We start from the raw sequence: 21,187 nt of genomic DNA, 5'->3' as shown, positions 1-21,187 counted from the left end.
CTCTAGGTGAGGCCGGAACTAGGTACCCTCACCTAGAAAATTTGGCGCTCGCTTTGCTAAGTGCCTCTAGGAAATTGAAGCTATATTTCCAGTGCCATCGCATATGTGTTGTGACAACTTACCCATTGCGAAATATAATGCAAAAACCCGAACTCTCGAGACGATTGGAAAAATGGTCCGTGGAAATCAGCGGGTACGATATTGAGTATCGACCCTGGACAGCCATCAAGTCTCAAATTTTAGTAGATTTCGTGGCTAACTTTACGCCGACTCTAATACCCGAAGTCGAAAAATAGTTGTTGGTAAACTCGGGGACGTCTTCGGGAATTTGGACCCTCTTTATGGATGGCACCTCAAACGTAAAAGGGTTTGGACTTGGCATCGTATTGAATCCAACTACATGCAATGTAGTTAGACAATCTATTAAAACTATGAAATTGACTAACAACGAGGCCGAATATGAGGCCATGATTGCAGGTATCGAATTAGCCAAAGGATTGGGGGGGGAGGGGATCGAAGCTAAGTGTGACTGCTTCCTTGTGGTGAACCAAGTTAATGGGACATTCGAGGTCAAAGAAGAATGAATGCAAAGGTACCAAGATAAGTTGTAGGTAACATTACACCGATTCAAGGAGTGGACCTTGCAACACGTACCTCAGGATCAAAATAGCGAGGTTGTTGCCCTTATAAACTTAGGGTCATCGGTCGAGGATAACGAGCTCAACTCGGGGGCAGTCGTACAACTCATGAGATCGGTAGTGGAAGAAGGTCACGTCGAAATAAACTCTACAAGCTTGACTTGGGATTGGAAAAACAAATATGTAGAATATTTGAAGACTGGGAAACTGCCCTCAGATCTAAAAGAATCGTGGACCCTACGTACAAAGGCAACCCGATTTAGCTTGTCCGAAGATGGAACCTTGTTCAGAAGAACATTCGATGCCCCACTAGCAATATGTTTAGGGATAAGAGATACCGAGTACGTTTTGAGGGAAGTTCATGAGGGCACCAGCAGAAATTATTCAGGCGCTGAATCATTGGTTCAAAATGTAATCAAAGTCGGTTACTACTGGATAGATATAGAAAAAGACGCAAAGGAGTTTGTACGAAAATGTGATGAATGTCAAAGACATGCTCCGATGATACATCAACTCAGAGAGCTACTGCATTTGGTTTTGTCACCATGGCCGTTCATGAAGTGCAGAATGTATATCATTGGCCCCCTTCCATAGGCTCCCAGTAAGGCTCAATTCATATTATTTATGGTTGGCTATATTTCTAAGTGGGTTGAAGCCTAGGCATACGAGAAGGTCAAGAAGAAGGAAGTCATCGACTTTATTTGGGACCACATTATATGTCGGTTCGAAATGCCGTCCGAAATCGTGTGCGACAATGAGAAACAATTTATCGGCAACAAAATGGCCAAATTTCTCGAAGACCATAAGATCAAAACTGTCAACATCCTATCACCCTAGAGGGAACAAACAATCAGAATCGACCAACAAAACCATACTCTAAAACCCCAAAAAGAGGTTAACTGAAGCCAAAGGAAAATGGAAGGAAATCCTGCCCAAAGTCCTATGGGCATACCGTACGACCTCGAAGTCTAGTACCGGGGCTACCCCATTCTTGTTGGTTTACGGCGTCGAAGCTCTAATACCAATCGAGGTCGGTGAACCAAGTATCAGATTCTGATATGCTACCAAGGAATCGAACGATGAGGCCATGAGCACGAGCCTAGAGCTATTGGATGAAAGTCACAGAGCCACCCTTATTCGGCTAACCGCCTAAAAGTAGCGGATCGAAAGATACTACAATCGAAGGGCCAAACTCTAGCATTTCAATATTAGGGACTTAGTACCAAGGAAGGTCACACTAAGCACTCGAAACCCGAACGAAGGGAAGTTGGGGCTGAACTAGGAAGGACCATACCAAATTATTGAGATCACCGGAAAGGGGTCCTACAAACTCGGAACAATGAAGGGCAAGCAACTACCGAATAATGGAACATAACTCACTTGAAGTGATACTCCTGCTAAGGTACGACCCCATTCATTTCCTTTTTGCTTATTTTTGAACTAACACTTGCAGGTAACCAACAAGAAACGGTACAGATTTTTAGGTTTGAAAGCACCCGTTGCACTCTTTTTCCCTTGAACTGGTTTTGTCCCAAATGGATTTTCCGACAAGGTTTTAACGAGGCAACAGTAGATCGTGCTAACTTATAATAGAAGGTCGATTATGACTCGGTGTCAAAGATTGCATCAACAGTATTTGAGGCTTTCTCTACGATCAACCTCGAATAATGAGGGACATTGCCCTCGGATATCGATTATAGCAAAGGAAGAAACTTCGTGATTGAAGGGTCTCGATAGATAGGACTTATTGTAAGGGCCAAACGGTCAAATGAACCATACTCACATAGATTGCTCGAGCCCTGGCACAAAGCGTGTTCGCGTGTATAAATATTCTACACAAGAATAAAATGAAGTTTATTCCTTGCGGATAAATATTTCGCATTTTTTAAATTTTTTCTTGCATTTCTCAAGGAATTTCCTACATCCGATCCCAAAAAGGTATTGAGCCCAATGGTCATCTTCTAGTTAGAACAATCAGTCTAACTTGGGACTACCGTCGGAAAACAAACTCGGATGGTCCGGGCTATCAGAGCTCGGGGGTATCAGACCTATCAAGCAACACCCAAATCTTAAAGGCCACGGCCATCCCCATTCGGGGACTGTTATCCTAGGCAAGCTCTAATAATTCGTGGTAACCAGCCTACTGGGTGACACCCGAACTAAAAAGGCTACGGCCAAATTAAAATGGCTCGGAGACGTTCGAGATCCGTAACAAAAAGGCCTTAAAATTTCTTAACCGATTCTAAAAGCTACCCTCGACAATCTATGATCTAAGAAAGTATAAGTACTTTGGGGAATTTTTTCCGGTTATGCCGAACCCCATGATGCCTTAAAAAAAAATAATGTTGAAGGCAAGACTTGTTCGAAACCCCTAGCATAACCTAACTATTTCATGCTAAGGCATTCTAATATTTGCAAATATAAATGACAAAGGAAAAAAAAAACTTAGAAAATGCTGAAGTGAAAAAAAGGCTTTACATACATATCAAAAATTTCTTACAAGGGCCGAAACGGCCTCGACACAAATTCTTTACAGAGGCCAAACAACCTCAACCAAAAGGTAAACCAAAAAGTAAAAAACAAGAAACATTTACAAAGAGCCTAAGTGGTCTAGTCTTCACCAGGGACCGCCTCGTCACCCTCGTGATCTTCGCCATCCTCGGACTCGCCCAAATCTTCGAGCTCCTTGTCATATTTGGAATAGGCCAATTTTTTGGCATCGACTTTGAGCTCTTTGGCACTCTCAATCTTAGTTGATAAGTCGAAACCCCGAGCATGAATTTCCTCAAGGTCCTCTCTTCAAGATTGCCACTTAGTGCTCGATGATGTCTTTCGCTCGAACCTGAGCCGCCTCGGCAATGGCCTTATAAATAGCCACTATCTCATCTGTATCAACTTTAATTACTTTGGCCTCCAACTTGACTGCTTCAAGCTCTGTGGCCAAATTTTCTTGATCAGAGACGGTCGAATTCAACTAGGACTGGAGCTTTTTGATCTTCTTAGCCTACACCAAGGGCTTCTCATTTACAGCTCGGAGCTGGACCTCAGTCGAAGCAGTTGGGCCCAGGCGGTCTCCTTTTTTGAGGCCAGACGATCCATGTTCTTTTTTCATTCTTCGCCCTTGGCCTTTACCGCATCTACCTCTGCCAAGAGCTGTCCGATCTGGTTAATCTTCTGTTGGACCTGCGGGTTTGGACCATTAGCCACCGTATCTGACTCATCATCACTAACCTCAAATATTCTCCTTACCTACTCGACCAGGTTGGAATTCTCCTTCTGAGCCGCCTCTAACTCAGCTTGGAATTTCATGACCTCCCCTTCATGTTACTCACTGAGAAGTTTGCAAGCATCTCTTTTCTCAATGAGCCCTCGGGTCTCGGCCTCATATTGGGTAAACTCTTCTCAATATCGGAGAAAAGTCTCGTGGTAGAGCATATAGGCCTAAAAACGTAAAGGAAAGAGTTAACAATTTTTATGACTTAATCTAAGTACATGATAAAAGTCGTCAAGAGGCATTTGAAATTACTCGGTTTAACGCCTGTTGGGCCTCATTGAACATGCATGGCGCCTCCACCTCATTCATCTTTGCTTGATCTTCTTCGATCACCAAGCACTGAAGATAACTTGCAACCTCCACGGGGACAGAGCGGACCCGGGCATCCTCCGGAATAGACATAATAATCAACCGCTTCCGATCGGGATCTGCACTCGGAGCTGGGAACCGGTTTACTAGTTTCGGGCTCGAAGAAGACCCGCTGGTTCCTGAAGACAAACTTTTCCTTGGTACCGAAAATTCACTCAATCCTGCGGTGTCTTCCGGGGTGGTAGAGTCTAAACCTTCAAAAAAGTTGTGGAAGGAGGCTACCACCCCTCGGGGGCCCTCATTTGGGCATCCTTTTAGCCTCTGGGCATCGTGTATCATGGAGTCGGTAAATGAGGGCGACTCAGGGAGATCTATCACTCCAAGTGCATCCTTCGGGGAATTATCCTCTTCTCGAGGAGCATCAGCTGTAGCCTCTTTATCAGCCTCCCCAACTTGGGACAAATCGGCCTCACCCCTCTATGGTTCGGAGGCCTCGACCGTTGCCTCCTCATCGGCCCCCTGGTTTGAGGTAGTTCGGAGCTACCTCTCAAGTGGGCCACAAGTTGGGAAGTTTCTTATTCTTATTTTGACTCATCCCTTAGCCGGTGGATTGAGTCTGATGGGAGCTCTCGGGCGCTGATACTTTCCTTGAATTTTCGCACCAGCCTCCTTTTCGATTTTTTCTTCTCTGAGTTCAAAGGACTTGAAGCCCTTCTCCTCTTCTTCTCCTGCCTCGGAGCAGGGGAATCGGCGAAACTGTCCTCGTCACTAGATGGAGGCCTCATGGCGACATCCATGGAAAGACCTGCAAAGAAAAAAAAAGTAAGAACTCAACAACACAAAGGGGATCCAAGTGTTGATCACTCAAGAAAGTTATCTCACTATGAGAACGGGCCTCCCACCGGCCCTTCAAAAGTTCGCACCATATGCGCTCGCAATACGTTTTTGTGAGACAATGTCCTTAACCTATTCCTTGAGTCGAGGAACCACATCCGGAACTTGAGCAACAGTTGCATCAACACCGAACATCGATAAGATAGGAGAAAAAGAGAGTAAAAATAAAATTCTGGGAAAAATGGAACTTTACTTACGTTTTGTGTTCCACTCGTCGGGGAACAACATATCTTTGGCCGGGATCAGGTTCGAGCTCCTCACCCAGACAAATCGGCCTAGCCAACCTCGGTCTCGATCTTTATCGATGCTCGAGAACGGGGCTTTAGAGGCCCGATGTGCAAGTTTAATTAGCCCGCCTAGAAGAATCGGGGGCTGTATAGGCGCATTAGATGGTCAACGGTGAATGGGCATCTATCATTATTGCTCACGAAGAATCGGAGAAGAATAACTATCTCTAGAACGAGGGGTGGATCTGACCAAGGCACACCTTGTACCTTTTACTGAATTGAATGATCACCGGGTCTAATGGGCCCATCGTTAAGGGGTAAGTGTAAACACTTAAGTATCCCTTAACGTGGGTAGTGATATCTTCTTTGGGCCCGGGAATCACCACGTCTTTTCTGGCATAGTTGTAGTCCTTTATGACTGTAGGGAGGGTCTCTTCGGTGATCGAGCAAATATACCTCGATACTTTCTCGCCTCAGCCCGGAATAGGTGAAGGTTTTTCAACTTTGAAGTCGGCAGCCACCGAGCACCCGCTAGGAATAAATGCATCAAGAGGAGGCTCCATCATTGGTTCCTCGCCGACAGGCCGTGAAGAAGAAGCAGTTGCATTTTGAGGAACTATCTTAGAAGTTTTCGCCATTTTCTTTTCAAACGAAAGGTAAAAGATGAAGGAGAGGAAGTGAAAAGGATACACTTGAAGATTTGGAGTGAAGACAAGCAAGAGTTTTTACAAAGAGCTCAAGAAATCTAGGCACAAGTACTATGAAATGCAAAAAGTTTTTAAGAACAAGAGTAGAGAAGACTTGAATGGATGAAGAATGATGTATTTATAGTTTTCAAAACGACGGTTCAAAACCAGGAGTGGCCGACCAGCAACTGACGAGAATTTAATGCCCGTAAGACGTGACTGAGGAGACGTTTCGTTCATTTTGTCATTTCTGAAGCAGAGTATCGAGGCGAAAATCGGGGGCTCATATCGTTTCTCGTCGTTTACTCTCCGAAAAACGAGGGGACTATCTGTCTACAGTCCAAATCGGGCTCGTCTATTACACGACAGATCGAGATTGAAACGCGATGAGTTGAAGATCGACCCTGGGTCCATCAAACCAATATACGAGGTCAGAGTGTTCGTCCTCGAGAACATTGAGTCCGTGACCCCAGAATCAACCATGATCCCGAATGAGCTCGAGGAAGCATTGCCAGACCTAATAACGGAAGGCAAAATATCCGTAACCGGTTGGGTATCACGGCGGAAATCTCGGCACATATCAATGAGACGCCAGCTAATTAGCAAATCATGAGATTTTTTTACCTTTTATAGAATTGTACCTAAAGTAGGACTTCCCTACTATATAAAGGGGGTCTGATTATTTTGTAAAACAAATTGTTACACGCATCCCAAAGCAATATAACATTATTCTCTTTCTGTAAGCTACTGTTCTTCTGTACCTGATATTGTTTGAATTGCATCCAGTCAAGTGAAACTCGTTTTTTCAAGGCTATAACTGTTCAAGTCGCACGGTTTGAATTTATTTTATCATTGTTCGCTTTAATTACAATTCAATTCATAGATTCGTGTCAGATTAATCGACATATCCTTAAAATCACTTATAAATTTAATTGTTATCCGATTTTGAGGGTAAACACATATCCATATTATCCGTCGGATAACCCGTTTTTTATCCGTCTCAAATACGGGTCAGATCGGATAATTATTCGTTTTTAAATTACCTATTTTGACCCGCTTATATCTGACCCAACCCGCCGTTTGCCATCCCTAAATATGGGTATAACTCAAATAATGACCCCAAAACTAAGTACATATGCAAATCTCCAAAGAAAAGAACAAAAAAGTGAGCAAAGGAAAACAAAACGAGAAGAAAGAAAGGAAAAAAAGACCGGAGACAATTGTGGCACCCCATCTCACGTGCTCGCCACGTGCATAGTAGACGGACCACATATAAACAGCACCATTTTGTGTGAAAAAGGAAAAAAACTTCAACGGAGGGAAAAACGGAAATGGGATCGATAGACACGTCAACGAGGGCAGAGAGCGGTTCAGACCCAATCCCAACCCCAAACAGCACCGCCAATGGGCATCACGCCGGGAACGGTTCCGTCCATCCGCCGGCGGTGGAATCCACCGGAGCTACGGCAGAAAACGAGCCGTTTAGGAAGAGGAAAGGAAGTGGTGTCCTGCCGCTGGAGGTGGGGACACGTGTCATGTGCCGCTGGAGAGACGGCAAGTATCATCCCGTTAAGGTCATTGAACGCCGTAAATTGCCCTGTGGCGGTGCTAATGACTACGAATACTATGTTCATTACACTGAATGTGAGTGAACATTTTCAAATTTATGGTTTTCTTCTTACTTTATTTGCATCAATTTGGAGCAGCTAGGGTTTGGAGCTTTTTCCCCCCTTAAATTATTTGAATACAATGTACAGGTGGTAACAAAACACCGAATGTGAGTTAAAGTTTTAAAGCCAATCTTACGTTTTCCTTCTAATTCTATTTGCGATGATTTGGAGCAGCTAGGGTTTGGATATCTTTTTCCTAGTTTTCTTATATTAGTTGAATAATTGCCATTTATGGCTAACTGTAGTTCCTTCGACGGTGAACTGTTCAACTATTTTCTACGTATTTCTTAAAACTTTAAGAAATGTGGTTGATAGTACGATTTCATATTATGTAAATTGAAAGATGGAGAATTCTATTTACAAAATTGACTTGAAAATAAATGATTGACCCTCGTACTGGAAGATTCACTTTAAAAAATTGATTTGAAAATTAAATGCTTTGACCAGCGTACGGAAATCCATAGTTCATTTAGGATGGAGTATTATCAGTTGTCTGTCCTAAGTTATTACCACAATTTACGGGTTTATAATTGGCATTCTTGTTACATAGTTGGTTGAGCCGAAAGAACTCTTTACAACTTATAATGTAAGTAATTTTCAAGCTACTCGTTTTTCCTCTTAATTTTGTGTTAATTTTGAGCAGCTAAGGCAATGAATATTCTTACCTAAATTATTTCAGTGATTAGTAATGGGTTTGGGGGAAATTCGTGATTCATTGTCGGTTGAGCCTTTAGGCTTCATTCGGATGTCAACAAAGTTGCTAGAACATATTTTTCTTGGGAAAATAGTGATAAAACAAAAGAAAATGAAATTCGTTTTGTATTATGTATTCATTTGAAAGGAAAGGAAAGTTTTAAAGTTTCAAGAAACCACATCCCTTCATAATTCCACCCTTCCTCCATCGCTTAATTTGGAGAGTCTCTTTCCACAATTTTCTTGCTTAACAAAAGCACAGAAAATGTGCAACTGTTAACTTTCCTGCACTTTCTTTTTCTCTATATCAGCAAGCATGAACTATTTCATTGCCCACAGTTTCAATTATGTTGATCTTACTAATTACAAAGAATGTCTTTCATTACTATTTTACTTTAGTGAAATAAAATTTTCATCTTCTAATAATACTTGCTGAACCGATGAAAATAATTGCATCTTTTACGCCTTTATTTTGTTTTCTGATCTTGGACAGTCAATCGGAGACTTGATGAGTGGGTTAAACTTGAACAGCTTGATCTTAATTCAGTAGAGACTGTTGTGGATGAGAAGGTCGAGGACAAGGTAATACTTGCTATATTTATCTGCTTGTAATTTTCCATTTGGGGTACTTATGAGACTTGTTGCACCTCTCCTATTGGGAGGTGGGATTTTTCATGCTAAGACAAAGGAGAAACCCTTATGTAGATCCGAGAGAAAATTAAGATTCTGTCTCTCTTTTTGGGTGGGGATTGAGGATAATAGGTTGAGAGCTATGATCACTCTACTGCATGCAACGTGACCAATGGTCTCTGTTGTCTCATAGATAGGCTTTTTCTTCTTCAGAAGAATTTACAACTTTCTCCTTCTCATCCCTTTTGGAAGGTTTTCTTTTTGTGTCCCAAGTGGATGGCTGGGCAGGTGAGGTTTAGGAGTACAACCTGTAGATGTCAGATTCAAGTTCCACCTACAATACTTGCTGCATTTGTTTTTCTTTGTTTTGATTATAATGACCTTGCCCTTCATGTTTTTTGCTTTTAAAAAAATAAACTATCCAGTACCTTTGTCTGGTGCTTTAAGGTCTCACAACTGAAGTTTTCAGGTGACAAGTTTGAAAATGACACGCCACCAGAAACGTAAGATAGACGAGACTCATGTCGAGGTACTTTTTGTATTCTTTATATCCTTTTAGAGGGTTATACTTTTAACTACACCCTAACTGTGGATATTATTTTTCTCTTTGATGTTTTCATGGTTTACAATATTATGTTGGCATCATCCTTCTTTTATTCAGTCAAAATTAGTTCCTTTATTTGATGTACCCAGCATTTCTAGTTCTAGTTGCCTGTTATCCGAAGTGCTTAAAGCTATCCCAGCCAGATTCTCTTGAAAGTTTCTGAAAGAGTGCCAATGAACTGTGCATGTGAAATATTTGTGATTTTGCGTTAGGTCCGGGTGGGATGGTGAGAGTTTCAATAGAGACAAAGATAGCAAAGGAGTTCTTTGTCACGCTGTGCTCTAGTAAATGTCTTGAATTTCATAAATTGTAAAGTCTTGCCGTTTTTTGCTCGGCTAAGCACTGAAGCTTGGTCAAGCCCACGACCCCAGGCACCTCGTTTAGTTGGTGCTTTATTGTAGGCGTCAAGGTGCTAAGGCATGCTCCTCTTCACCCATCATCGCTCTCTAAGAGCGCAGCACTAAATTGTAAAAATAGTTGATAAAGCAATACATTAATTGCTAAGAAAATATTATGACTGAATTTTCTAGGATTAGGAATAACAATTTATAAATGTAGAAATAAATGCAGTATAAGAAAGCTAGCCACTAAAAATTTAAAGCTATATCTTTCATCTAAGTCAGAAATTTATAAGTTTTTGAACTTGAATGAGATGATTTCTAGTTCATGCATACAGTTTGATTAGGAAATCCATGCAAATGGTTTAATAATAGTTTTTTCTGTTCTTTTGTCTAAATAATTGTTGTTGTTTGTGTTAACCGTACCATCCTTGAAAAGACAATTTGTTTTGTGTTTGTAATCACATATCTTGCATTAAGTTATTTTATTTTTTCTTCATTAGCGCTTTTTTGCTAAATCCCGCCCTTTAATTCCTCTTTGCGCTGAAAGTCCCAACAAACTTTGGTGCTTTTCTGTGCTTTTTGCTTTTTGCTTCGAAGTATGAGTTCTCTTCCTTAATATGAACTAGGGAGCTGTTTAATCTTGGAGTGGATTGATTTCAGAGGACTAACTGATGAAAAACCACCTTGGCTACTTTTTTCTTTTCTTACCTTAATTGGAGTTACTATTGACCTATGTTGCTCGGACTCTCCGAAAATGTGGCCGGATACGTGTCGGATCCTCCAAAAGTAGTGCATTTTTGAAGGATCCGACACGGGTGCGACTACATTTTGGAGAGTCCGCGCAATATAGCTATTGACTTTTCCTGCTCTCCCTTGCCTTAGTATTTTCCATGCTCATTTAAACACACCCTTTGTGATGAGAAACGTGAACTCTAAGTAAGTTTAAATATAGTAGTATCAGGGGACAGTATCTTTTGATGGAGTGGAGGTAGTAGTTTAGCGAGCTTAACCGCCAGAACTATATTGGGCTCTTTTAGCTATTTACTTATTATTATTTTTTTCTTTATTGATGTTTCTGGGTTTTTGTTCTCTCTCTTTTTGAAATTTGTTTCTTAAGATCCTCCTATAGATTCTCTAGTTTCGTTTTAATTATTTTTCTTTGTTATTTGACATATCAAAGTAAAACATTTCTTAGTTCCGGATGATTTATCTAAAGATATGGCACAATGGAAGAAAAGACCCATATAGGTGTTATCTAAAAATATGGCACAATGGAAGAAAGACCCATATAGGTGATATGTACTATTTGGGAATAGGTTTTAGACTTGTTAGAGAACTTCTATTATTATTATTATTATTGTTATTGTTATTGTTATTGTTATTGTATATTTGTATGTATATATGTGTGTGATGACATGAGTTGAGCTTAAATGGGAAGTGAAGATTCATTTAGCGGACCCCAACTGTTTGGGACGGAGGAGTACTTGTTGCGGGGTGATTTATTGATCTTGCCAAATATATTTGTTTCATTTGTAGGGTCATGAGGAGCTTGATGCTGCCAGTTTGCGGGAGCATGAAGAGTTCACGAAAGTTAAGAACATTGCAACAATAGAACTTGGAAGATATGAGATTGAAACGTGGTACTTCTCCCCATTTCCTCCAGAATACAATGACTGTTCGAAGCTGTTCTTTTGCGAGTTCTGTCTCAATTTTATGAAGCGCAAAGAACAGCTTCAGAGGCACATGGTGAGCCTTTTCCCAAATTTTTCTTGCTTTTCTTGTTATGGAAAGGAGAGGCGAAATTTACATTGAGATATTTCACATTTGGCACTGATTCAGTATGGCTACAATAATTAACTTCTGTGCTTACAACTTAAAATGCTAAAATTGTTTTTGCAGGCCTAATTACTATGCTCAATTTTTAGGTCTATGTGGTATATATTAGTCCTTTACTTAAGTAGGAAGTAGCCAGTATCTCTTCGTTCCTGGATCTGTATGGCTATTATGCCTTTCTTTGTTGAAGCTTTTGAGCAAATCTAGGATGTCATCTCAATTTAATTAATTTTCTCAAGTAGTTAGTGGCAAATATCTATTACTTTGGGGAGATTCCTTGTATTTGTTTGATTCCCATCTTGGATTGCCAACCTACAGATACAACTAGATTAGTTAGAAGTATACAGTTGTTCAATAAAGTTTTAACATTTTGGTTGCGCCTTATCTACATGGGAGTTGAACACTACAATTGTTGGGGAGTTAACCTCAGTTGTGTATAATTCCCTATCAAAAGGTCTAGTTTCCCCCCACCATGCTATGCTACATGATGTTCGCCTAACTAAAAGAAGATCAATTGATAGGATGGTTGTTATAAAAAAATGACGGGATGGTTGTTCTTTTAAGGGTGAGAACTTCCGTTTTTCCTTTCGGCATGTTGTTACCCCTTTCACCTGAAGCATGCTGTTGTCGTTGTTGTTCATTATCCTACTACCTTCTGGGCGTCTTACACCTTCAAATTAAGCACCCAAAAGGTTTTCTGAAAGTGCTATTCTTATCTCTCTCCATTTGTCGTAATTTTCCTGTCCCACTTAGTTTGACTACGAGTACTAAGGTAAGAGTAAGAATTGTGTTTTCTTCTTACCTATCCAGTTCCTAGCAGAAGTGGGTGTAACGTGGAGTTAAAGCTAGATTCTTGAAATTTTTTGAACATTTTAAAGAATAAACGTGTGGACTTGCATACCTTTTTTGATAATATGGAAAAGGTCCAAGATATTGCCCCTAAACTATGAGAAATTGAGCAATTTTGTCCTTCGTTAATAGTTGGGGTTAAATGTACCCTTACTGTTACCAAATGGGCTCAGATATACCCTTATTGACTAACAATCAACTATTCAAAAATAATTACTCTCTCATCGAATCAGAATTTACCACGTGTCCAAGCTTAAAATTAAACCAACCCTAAACATTATAAACCCTCTCTTCCTCCTCATCTTCTCACACCACCACTCTGCAGCAACAATCACCGGAACTTTTGCGGGAAATTTCGCAGGTGGCCTCCCCATCTTTATCCTATCCCTCCTGAACCCACAATTAAACCTCCATTAAAAATCAATAAACAAATAATGAGGTTTAAGGATCATGAAATTCACATGAGAATGAACATGAAGTTGTAGATTCAAGAAAGAAAAGAATGCCACATTACAAGATGCAACAACCGTGAGATATGAGATGAAGATGATTATTCGAGTGACTACTAAGCTATAAGGATCAAAGTATATTTCTTCAGAGATTTCGATAAAGATTTATTTGATATGTAATTTATGCGTGGGACTTGTGATAATGGAGAAAGCTTTCATAGTAGGGGAAACTAACACTGTCAGAAGCAGCATAAGAAAACCAATTGGTGTCTTGGATAGATAAGAAAGTCATTAGCTTTCCTTGTCTACAAGGATTCATTAATGATGTCCTAAAATCACATTACTTTTCCAACAAAGAACTGATGATTTACACATCCACAATAAATAGAAAATGCTGTCTAAGAATCAGGGAGAATTGTGAGCTAGTTCGCTAAAATAACCAATTGAGGTATAGATTATAGTTCTAATATGAGCTCAAAATTGCCGTGAAAATTTCCGACCATTGTCGCTTGTAGAGAGGAGTGATGGTGTGAGAAGATGAGGAGGAAGAGAGAATTTTTAATGTTGGTTTAATTGTAAGCTTGGACACGTGGTAAATTCTGATTCGATGAGAGTAATTATTTTTTTAATAGTTGACTCTTAGTCAATAAGAATTTTAAGTCCATTTGGTAACAGTAGGGGTATATTTGACCCCAACTATTAACGGAGGGCAAAATTGCTCCATTTCTCACCGTTCAGGGGCAATTTGGACCTTTTCGCTTGATAATAAAATATTTGGAATGATATTGAAGAATGCAGAGAAACGGTTTCCCTTTAGGGAAGTTAGACCTAATTTTGGGATTAAATCAATTGGAAGTAGGAAAAAAAAGTTTTTTCAGAGCAGTAGATATCAAATATCCACGCCTTTTACCTTTTGATACATCGGTATTCCTTTTTTCTGACTTATTCTCATTCTTTATGTAGAGAAAATGTGATCTTAAGCATCCCCCAGGCGATGAGATCTATAGAAGTGGTACACTGTCAATGTTTGAGGTGTGTTAGTTGATCTTAGTACCAGTTTTCTTTCTTTTGTTTGTCCTTGACGGACTTAGAGGAAAGCCTTACAGAGATATGCTTACGGTATCTTATAATGTTCTCGTTTGTTGGACATTTGCTTCAGGTTGATGGCAAAAAGAACAAGGTTTATGGGCAAAATCTATGCTACTTGGCCAAATTGTTTCTTGATCATAAAACTCTATATTATGATGTTGACCTGTTCCTCTTTTACGTGCTCTGTGAATGTGATGATCGAGGTTGCCATATGGTTGGTTATTTTTCAAAGGTAAAACTGCCGCTGCCATATCTATATCGGTATTTTTTGTGAAAAAGTTTATGGGTTTCTTCCGTTCTCTCACTGTGTTGCATATTTAGGGATTGTGAGTTTGCGTAGTCATCATTATGTAGTAGTGGGGAAGTTTTACCTTCAGTTGCTACGAGTCTTCAACTTAGGGAGATTATGCAGCTCTTGTGAATCTGTAGAATTCTCACATCATTCTGCAACTACGAAAAGTTACTTTGATTTGTTAGCACTCACTGCCATTTCCTAGTAGGGTTGAAATTGTTAACTAGGATAGTAGCAAGGGCAGTTTGACAGAGTGAGATCCTACCTGCATATATGTTTGGAGTAACTTATGATCTGACAAGCATTTGGGAAGCACTTGTAAGCTTCTTGCCAGAGCATTTCCAAACCATGTTATCGAGGCAGTCAATTTTGTATCTGAATGTTAAAAAAAGTTGCATCTTGATGTAGCTGAAGCAAAATATGCTATCGAAGTGTGTTTAAACTTTGACCACATTTTCTACTTTTTAGAGGGTTGCTCTAACGGGTAAAGTTGCTGTCATGTGGCCTGGGTTCAAGTCGTGGAAACAACCTCTTCCCCGGAACCCCCGCATAGCGGGAGCTTAGTGAACCGGGCTGCTCTAAATGGCCCATGAAACAAAATATTTTTGTTGCTTAAAAAAGACCTTATCATATTTCTTAAGATTTTATCTATTTTTAAAAAGTTAAAAAAGGGAGAGAACAATTAGTAGTTAACTAGTATTGCTTTTAAGTTGCATTGCAAAAATCTGGATATTCAAGAACTTTAGATAGATCTAAAATCTGGATATGGAGTCCTGGAAAGAGAGAATCTGTAGATAGATCTTATTTGATGTTCTCAATATTCAAGAACTTTAGAGGGGCAAGCCTAATACCCAGATTTCGAATAGTGTGCTACTGGCCATGCGGGATTTCTCGGTTAGCAAAGAAAAAAAAATTCAAGAACTCTAGGACATTGAAGAATAGAGGTTGGATCAAACTAAAGCATATACATGTTTTGGATTTGGAACGTTTGCTGGTGTACATCAACCTTGCGAGGCCTTTTGAAACATGTTTGCAAGGTTTTAATCACTTTTTTTTTTGATGAAGTGGCTTTAAATCACATTTGAAGCTCACCATCTAATTCCTCGAATATTTTGCAGCCTAAAATCTACAATCCTAATTTGACTTTTCATGTTTTGGTCGTGCCCGCCAACATATACTTTGCCAAATAGGGTTTCTTATGGGCCTGTTGGAAACAAATACCCAAGTGCTACTTCTCCCCAAAAAATAGTTTTCTTCCAAAACCTGCTCAAACACACTAAGCTCTAGTAAGTGATATATATTTGCTCAACTACCAATTTTTTCTAGCCAAACTTTAGACATTCTAGGCCGGTGTTCTTGATCTGTCCAGTCAGTTTGTACCTTGTCCTCATTATACCTTTAGGGGGTCGTTTGGTACAAGGAATAAGGATAATAATCCCGGGATAAAATTTGGGATTGTATTTATCCTATGTTTGGTTATAGGTATTAGCTAATTCCTGGATAAGTTTTACACAAATGGTGGGATTAGCTATCCCATATAGAAGGTGGGATAGCTAATCCCATGGGATATCCTTGTTTATCCTACCATTGTACCAAACGACCCCTTATTATCCTTATTCAAGGGGAAAAAACTTTGGTATGAGGAACAGAAATGAGTTTGATATTTGACCTAGACTTGATATTTGGTCAATCTCCTATGTTATTGGGTTCCCCAAAGAGCTATGTTAATGATTACTTTCTTCATGCTGCAGGAAAAGCATTCAGAAGAATCTTATAACTTAGCCTGCATTCTGACACTTCCTCCTTATCAGAGAAAAGGCTACGGGAAATTCCTAATTGCATTCTGTAAGCTCTTGAACTTCACAACTCGTTTTCACCAGTTTCAGCAAGTTTTTTTAGTATCTTTCAGAATGAGGTTAGAGAAACATTCACTTGTATAAGTTGTAGCCTACAGGGGACCTTTCTATTTGGCGTATTTACCGATCAGATAAAAAGAGCCATACAATGACTTTTACCTTTAATATAATGTGTGTATATTACTCATAAAAAAGAGTGTATATTCTCCCCCTCCTCCTCTCTCTCTCACACACACTGTGTGTGTGTACACATATTATTTATTTATTTGTTTTGAAAGTTATACACGCGTATTTATATGTGGGGGTGTGTGAACTTGCACTAAACAATGACCACAAGAATAACTATAGCCCCCACCTTGGCCCCCTTCCTCATTGTTTTTCTTGGAGTATCTCACAGCTAAACAACGACATTGAGTGATTGACCGTTATTTTTTGTGTGCGCTTTCAAGCACAAGAGTGTTGTACATAAGGTAATGATTTTGTGGACTGTCCATTCCCGTAGTGACTTTGTGCTTTTGCTTTGAGGAGATATTCATAATTTTCTCTGGTTCACTTATCTATTAAGTATGAATTTATCGTTTTTGTGAGAGCCAGGGTCTATGTGATGCAAATTATTAACCAAAATTCTAATTGATCTTCATATTAGAAAACTCCTTCCATTATTTTTATCCTTACCTGTCCTTCGAATAAATGAGCTAATGAGTAAACCTTGTGCAGCATATGAACTTTCAAAGAAAGAAGGTAAAGTGGGGACACCAGAAAGACCCCTTTCCGATTTAGGAATGTTAAGCTATAGGGGTTACTGGACGCGTGTGCTTCTGGATATACTGAAAAAGCACAAGGGCAATATATCTATCAAGGTTTGTTTCAGAAAATCAATTTTTTTTTCTTCTGTTTTACATTTATATTTGCCTTTTTGGACTTCCATTTAACTTGCAGAAGAAGGTTGGTCTATCTAGGCCTCCATTGATCTCTGTGATGATGGATATCAATCTATTATGGCTTTGACTGTTCTGCTTTGCCTCTGGTAGGAACTTAGTGACATGACAGCCATCAAGGCAGAAGATATTTTGTCCACCCTTCAGGGCTTAGAGTTGATCCAATATCGTAAGGGACAGCATGTTATCTGTGCAGATCCAAAAGTCTTGGATCGTCTTCTGAAAGCTGCTGGGCGGGGTGGCTTGGATGTCGATGTCAGCAAATTGATATGGACTCCATATAAGGAGCAAAACTGAGCATGTGTGTATTATTTTATGTTCTTTGTATATACAGAAGGTAGTGCTGCATGGGATGCACTGATCTTTAGCAGTAGATGTAGGTCCAAGATGTTAGATCTTAGAGAATCTGATCTTACGCTACAAACGTATGGACAACTATGATCAACTTAGTTTTTGTAAATCAGGTTACAGATTATGAACCTTGAAACCCTGTAGAAGGGGCTAGTGTGCAATGACTTTTCTGATAAGAGTCTCTCTCTTGGTTCTGCTTGTTGCTTCCATTGTGAATGGGTTAATGCTCACTCGCCATTTATTGGTGTGGTGGTACTGTGGTAGGCAGAATAAAGTTCGGTCTCATTGGTGGTTTCAGTCCATGAAGTCACTGAAAGTCCCTGATGGGTTTATTGCTCAAGTCGTATATAGACTGATTTGTTAAGAGTTGATTGGAACATTAGTAATTGGCTGTCTGTTTTTTTCCTGCAACTAGGTCACTTTAGGTTCACTGTGGTGTTGATGAATGTATAGCAGTTGCCCTTACAGCATTGCTCCTGTGGTTGTGAGCTTGCTTTCTACCAGTTATAAGAAATTCAGTAAACTGGGGAGTCCGCCATTGGTGTTGTATGGCTCTGCATTAATGCTTTTGCGTTGTTATATACCTAGTTATGTTAGTTTCAGCTTGTCTCTTAATTCTGTGATTCAGGATGATGGACTATTATGTAGATCTTAAAGTTGATTCAGAAGAGAGTGAAAAGAAGTTGCTGTTTAGTGCTACTACTTGTTGGGGAATATAAAGTAATGGTGTCCAAGAGAGCACTCAGCTTTCGAAATTGTATAAGAAACTTAGTTCAAAGAAAGGTGGATATTAAGAGCTTGTATTTCTGTAAGGGCAGCCGATTAAGAGCTTGTACTTCCTACCCCTTTCTGTATGGAATCCTTGTATGGAATCGAGAAGTTGTTTCTGCTCAAATCGAAAGATTTCCCAAGCTTCAAGCAAAGTCCACAAGAAAGCATAAAAAATATCCTATCATGTCAGCGGCATTTTGGATGTGGATAAATATATTTTGATAAAGAAAACTGAGGAGTGGAAGTCTCCATTGCTTTATTTTCTCTCTATGAAGGGTCAATGGCACACTTTCGATTACTAAGAGAATGATTTTGTTTTCAGTCAGATACTCAATTGACCACATTAAGAAAGTTTTAGGACTGATCTCTAATTTCATTGCTGAGAAATCATTGCCACTTGCATCTTTTTTTCTTCTTCCTGGGGCGGTCTGACACTGAATGACTGATTGCTACGTGAACAGACCACTTCAAGTCTTCAACGTAAAAAGCACAACGGCGTTGGAATTTCCAAAGGTAGTAAAACGTTGAGGTGACCGTTTTAGAGTATGTAGCAAATAACGTCTGCCTAACGATACATGCAAAACGACGAGTCCGGAACCAAAATATGGTTCTTTTGGATTCAAAGAACAAAAACATGTAGAAGAGAAACATAATGACCAAAATATATATAGCGTCTTTTTGAAAGACGCTATACCTTAACGGCCGTTGGCCAGTTAAGTATAGCTTCTTTTAAAAAGATGCTATATATATATATATATATATATATGAGAGAGAGAGAGAGAGAGAGAGAGAGCATTTTTTACTAAGACAATATATATATTATGTGGGTCCACAAATAAGTCTTCTGGGCTTAACTGACATAACAATAATTCAACTGGATATAGCGTCTTAAGCTAAGACGCTAAACCTCAAATAATTCCCCTCGGACTGGTTTTTGCCTTATTTAAGGACATTAAGGATTTTGTAAAAATCCATTCAGAAATATTCTCAAGTCTTGTGAAATTTTTCTTTGTTAAGTTGTTTTGCATTTTGTCATAATGTCTGAAGAGCGAAGAATTAGGGTTTCATTATACTAGGGGTGAGGGGGGTGAGGTTGTGGTGGCGAATAACTCAGTAAGCTATAGTTTATCTCCACAGTCTCATGTTAAGTTGCCACTTACAATGGAGTATGATAAATTGGTATCGTTGATATGTAAAAAATGAGTGTGAGAAAACGTTCGGTGAATCTTAAAATAATTGGAAGATATCCGTATTCAGTGACTCCGCAAGGGGTTGCTTGTTATGCTGAGTTTAACATCGAAGACGATGAAACTCTGAGAGATTTTTTGAGGACTCCAGATGAATACTGGGAATTTATTGTGATAAAACTGTTGGAAATGTACGTCAAGGCTGAAGACATTCGCAATAATGAGGTTGCGCAAAGTAGGAAAATCCCTCAATCATTTGGTGGTTATTTTGGACCAGTTTAGCCGAACAGGTTCCGGATGAAAGAGTTTGGCCGGATCTAAACTTATTTCCACGGGCGAATGAGGAGCGAGGAAATAATTTCTCCCTTAATATACATAATCCACAAGCCGAGGGGTAAACTTCAATTTTCCTTTGTGTTACGATGTATATTTTTGTGTATTGTATTTGTATTAACACTCATATATTTCACAGGGGGTACCGACCAGATATGAATTTTACAAGTTATAAACCAACGACCAGTTGGAATATGCCTAGTTTTGGTATGTTGGATCATGGTGGTCCATCGGGGAGTCATGGGATATCAACACATTATGATATGTAAGTGAATATATAAAGTTTATGTATTATGGACCAATTTCAGTAATTCATTATTTCTTTGGTTGTGCAGTGAAAACGAGCAACTTGATGGTCATGTCCTCACTCAATTGCCCGAAGACGACGTATTTAATCGAGATCTGGCAGATGCACAGAGTCAGGAAGGAATAGTGATTATGACAACAATGCAGATGAATCTAGAGATGACACACCCTTCCTTAACGAGGGTGATGATGAAGAGGGAGAGGATGTTGAACTTGATTTGACGAGGGAGCATGCTCTACCTCCCGTTAGACCAAGAGTGTGCGAGCCTCACATGCCGTTTCATTCAAGGCATATTCCCTACCTTGATCATTTGCCAAGTATGCCGGATGTGGATGCCCTCACAAGGGATATTGACAAAATTCGGACAACAATATGGGATGAATCTAGACCAACGGAGCTGTCAAATGTCATGCTTTTTCCTGATAAAGCACGCCTAATCAGGGCAGTAAAAATATACAGTGTAAAAGAGTGTTGTGAGATGATGGTATGGGAGTCATCTTCGAATGTATACAAGGTTGTTTGCCGTAGATGGTTTACGTGTTGTAATTGGATACTGCGTGCGAGGAAGAAGAAAAAAAATATATGGGTTGTGGGTAAATACATTGGCACCCACAATTGTGAAATAGACACATTCAGTGGGAATCACTTTAACTTGGATGTTGACTTGATTTTTCTTGTCTTGATTCCACACATTGAAGACTTCATAAGGTACAAGATCAAAGAGTGTATTACATCTATCCACCAGGAATATGGGTGTACCGTTACCAAAAGAAAGGCATTTTTCGGGCGCAAACGTGCATTAGAAATTGTTTACGGTGACTGGGATAACTCATTTGCATCTCTACCCAGGTACATGGCCACATTGCAACACTTTAACCCCCAGGCTGTTGTTCAATGGAAGCTTGAGCGGAGTCCTGAAATACTAGAACATATATTCAGATATGTGTTCTAGGCCTTCAAAGCAGC

At 39.7% G+C, this 21,187-nt stretch overlaps 1 protein-coding gene across 1 annotated transcript; it reads left to right on the top strand.

The window, feature by feature from the left end:
- The first annotated feature begins 7,323 nt into the window (after positions 1 to 7,323).
- On the top strand, positions 7,324 to 17,817 carry LOC107824260 (histone acetyltransferase of the MYST family 1). Its single transcript, XM_016651007.2, has 9 exons — positions 7,324 to 7,672; positions 8,885 to 8,973; positions 9,491 to 9,550; positions 11,503 to 11,712; positions 14,061 to 14,129; positions 14,257 to 14,418; positions 16,230 to 16,323; positions 17,052 to 17,194; positions 17,366 to 17,817. The coding sequence occupies exons 1-9, from the start codon at positions 7,360 to 7,362 to the stop codon at positions 17,567 to 17,569; spliced, it is 1,344 nt and encodes a 447-aa protein (XP_016506493.2). The 5' UTR covers positions 7,324 to 7,359; the 3' UTR covers positions 17,570 to 17,817.
- The last annotated feature ends 3,370 nt before the right edge of the window (positions 17,818 to 21,187 follow it).

The sequence above is a fragment of the Nicotiana tabacum genome, chromosome 16, assembly GCF_000715075.1.
Source record: "Nicotiana tabacum cultivar K326 chromosome 16, ASM71507v2, whole genome shotgun sequence".
Taxonomy (NCBI): Eukaryota; Viridiplantae; Streptophyta; class Magnoliopsida; order Solanales; family Solanaceae; genus Nicotiana; species Nicotiana tabacum.
Note: the sequence above shows the minus strand (reverse complement) of the source record. Positions and strands in the feature narration are given on the sequence as shown.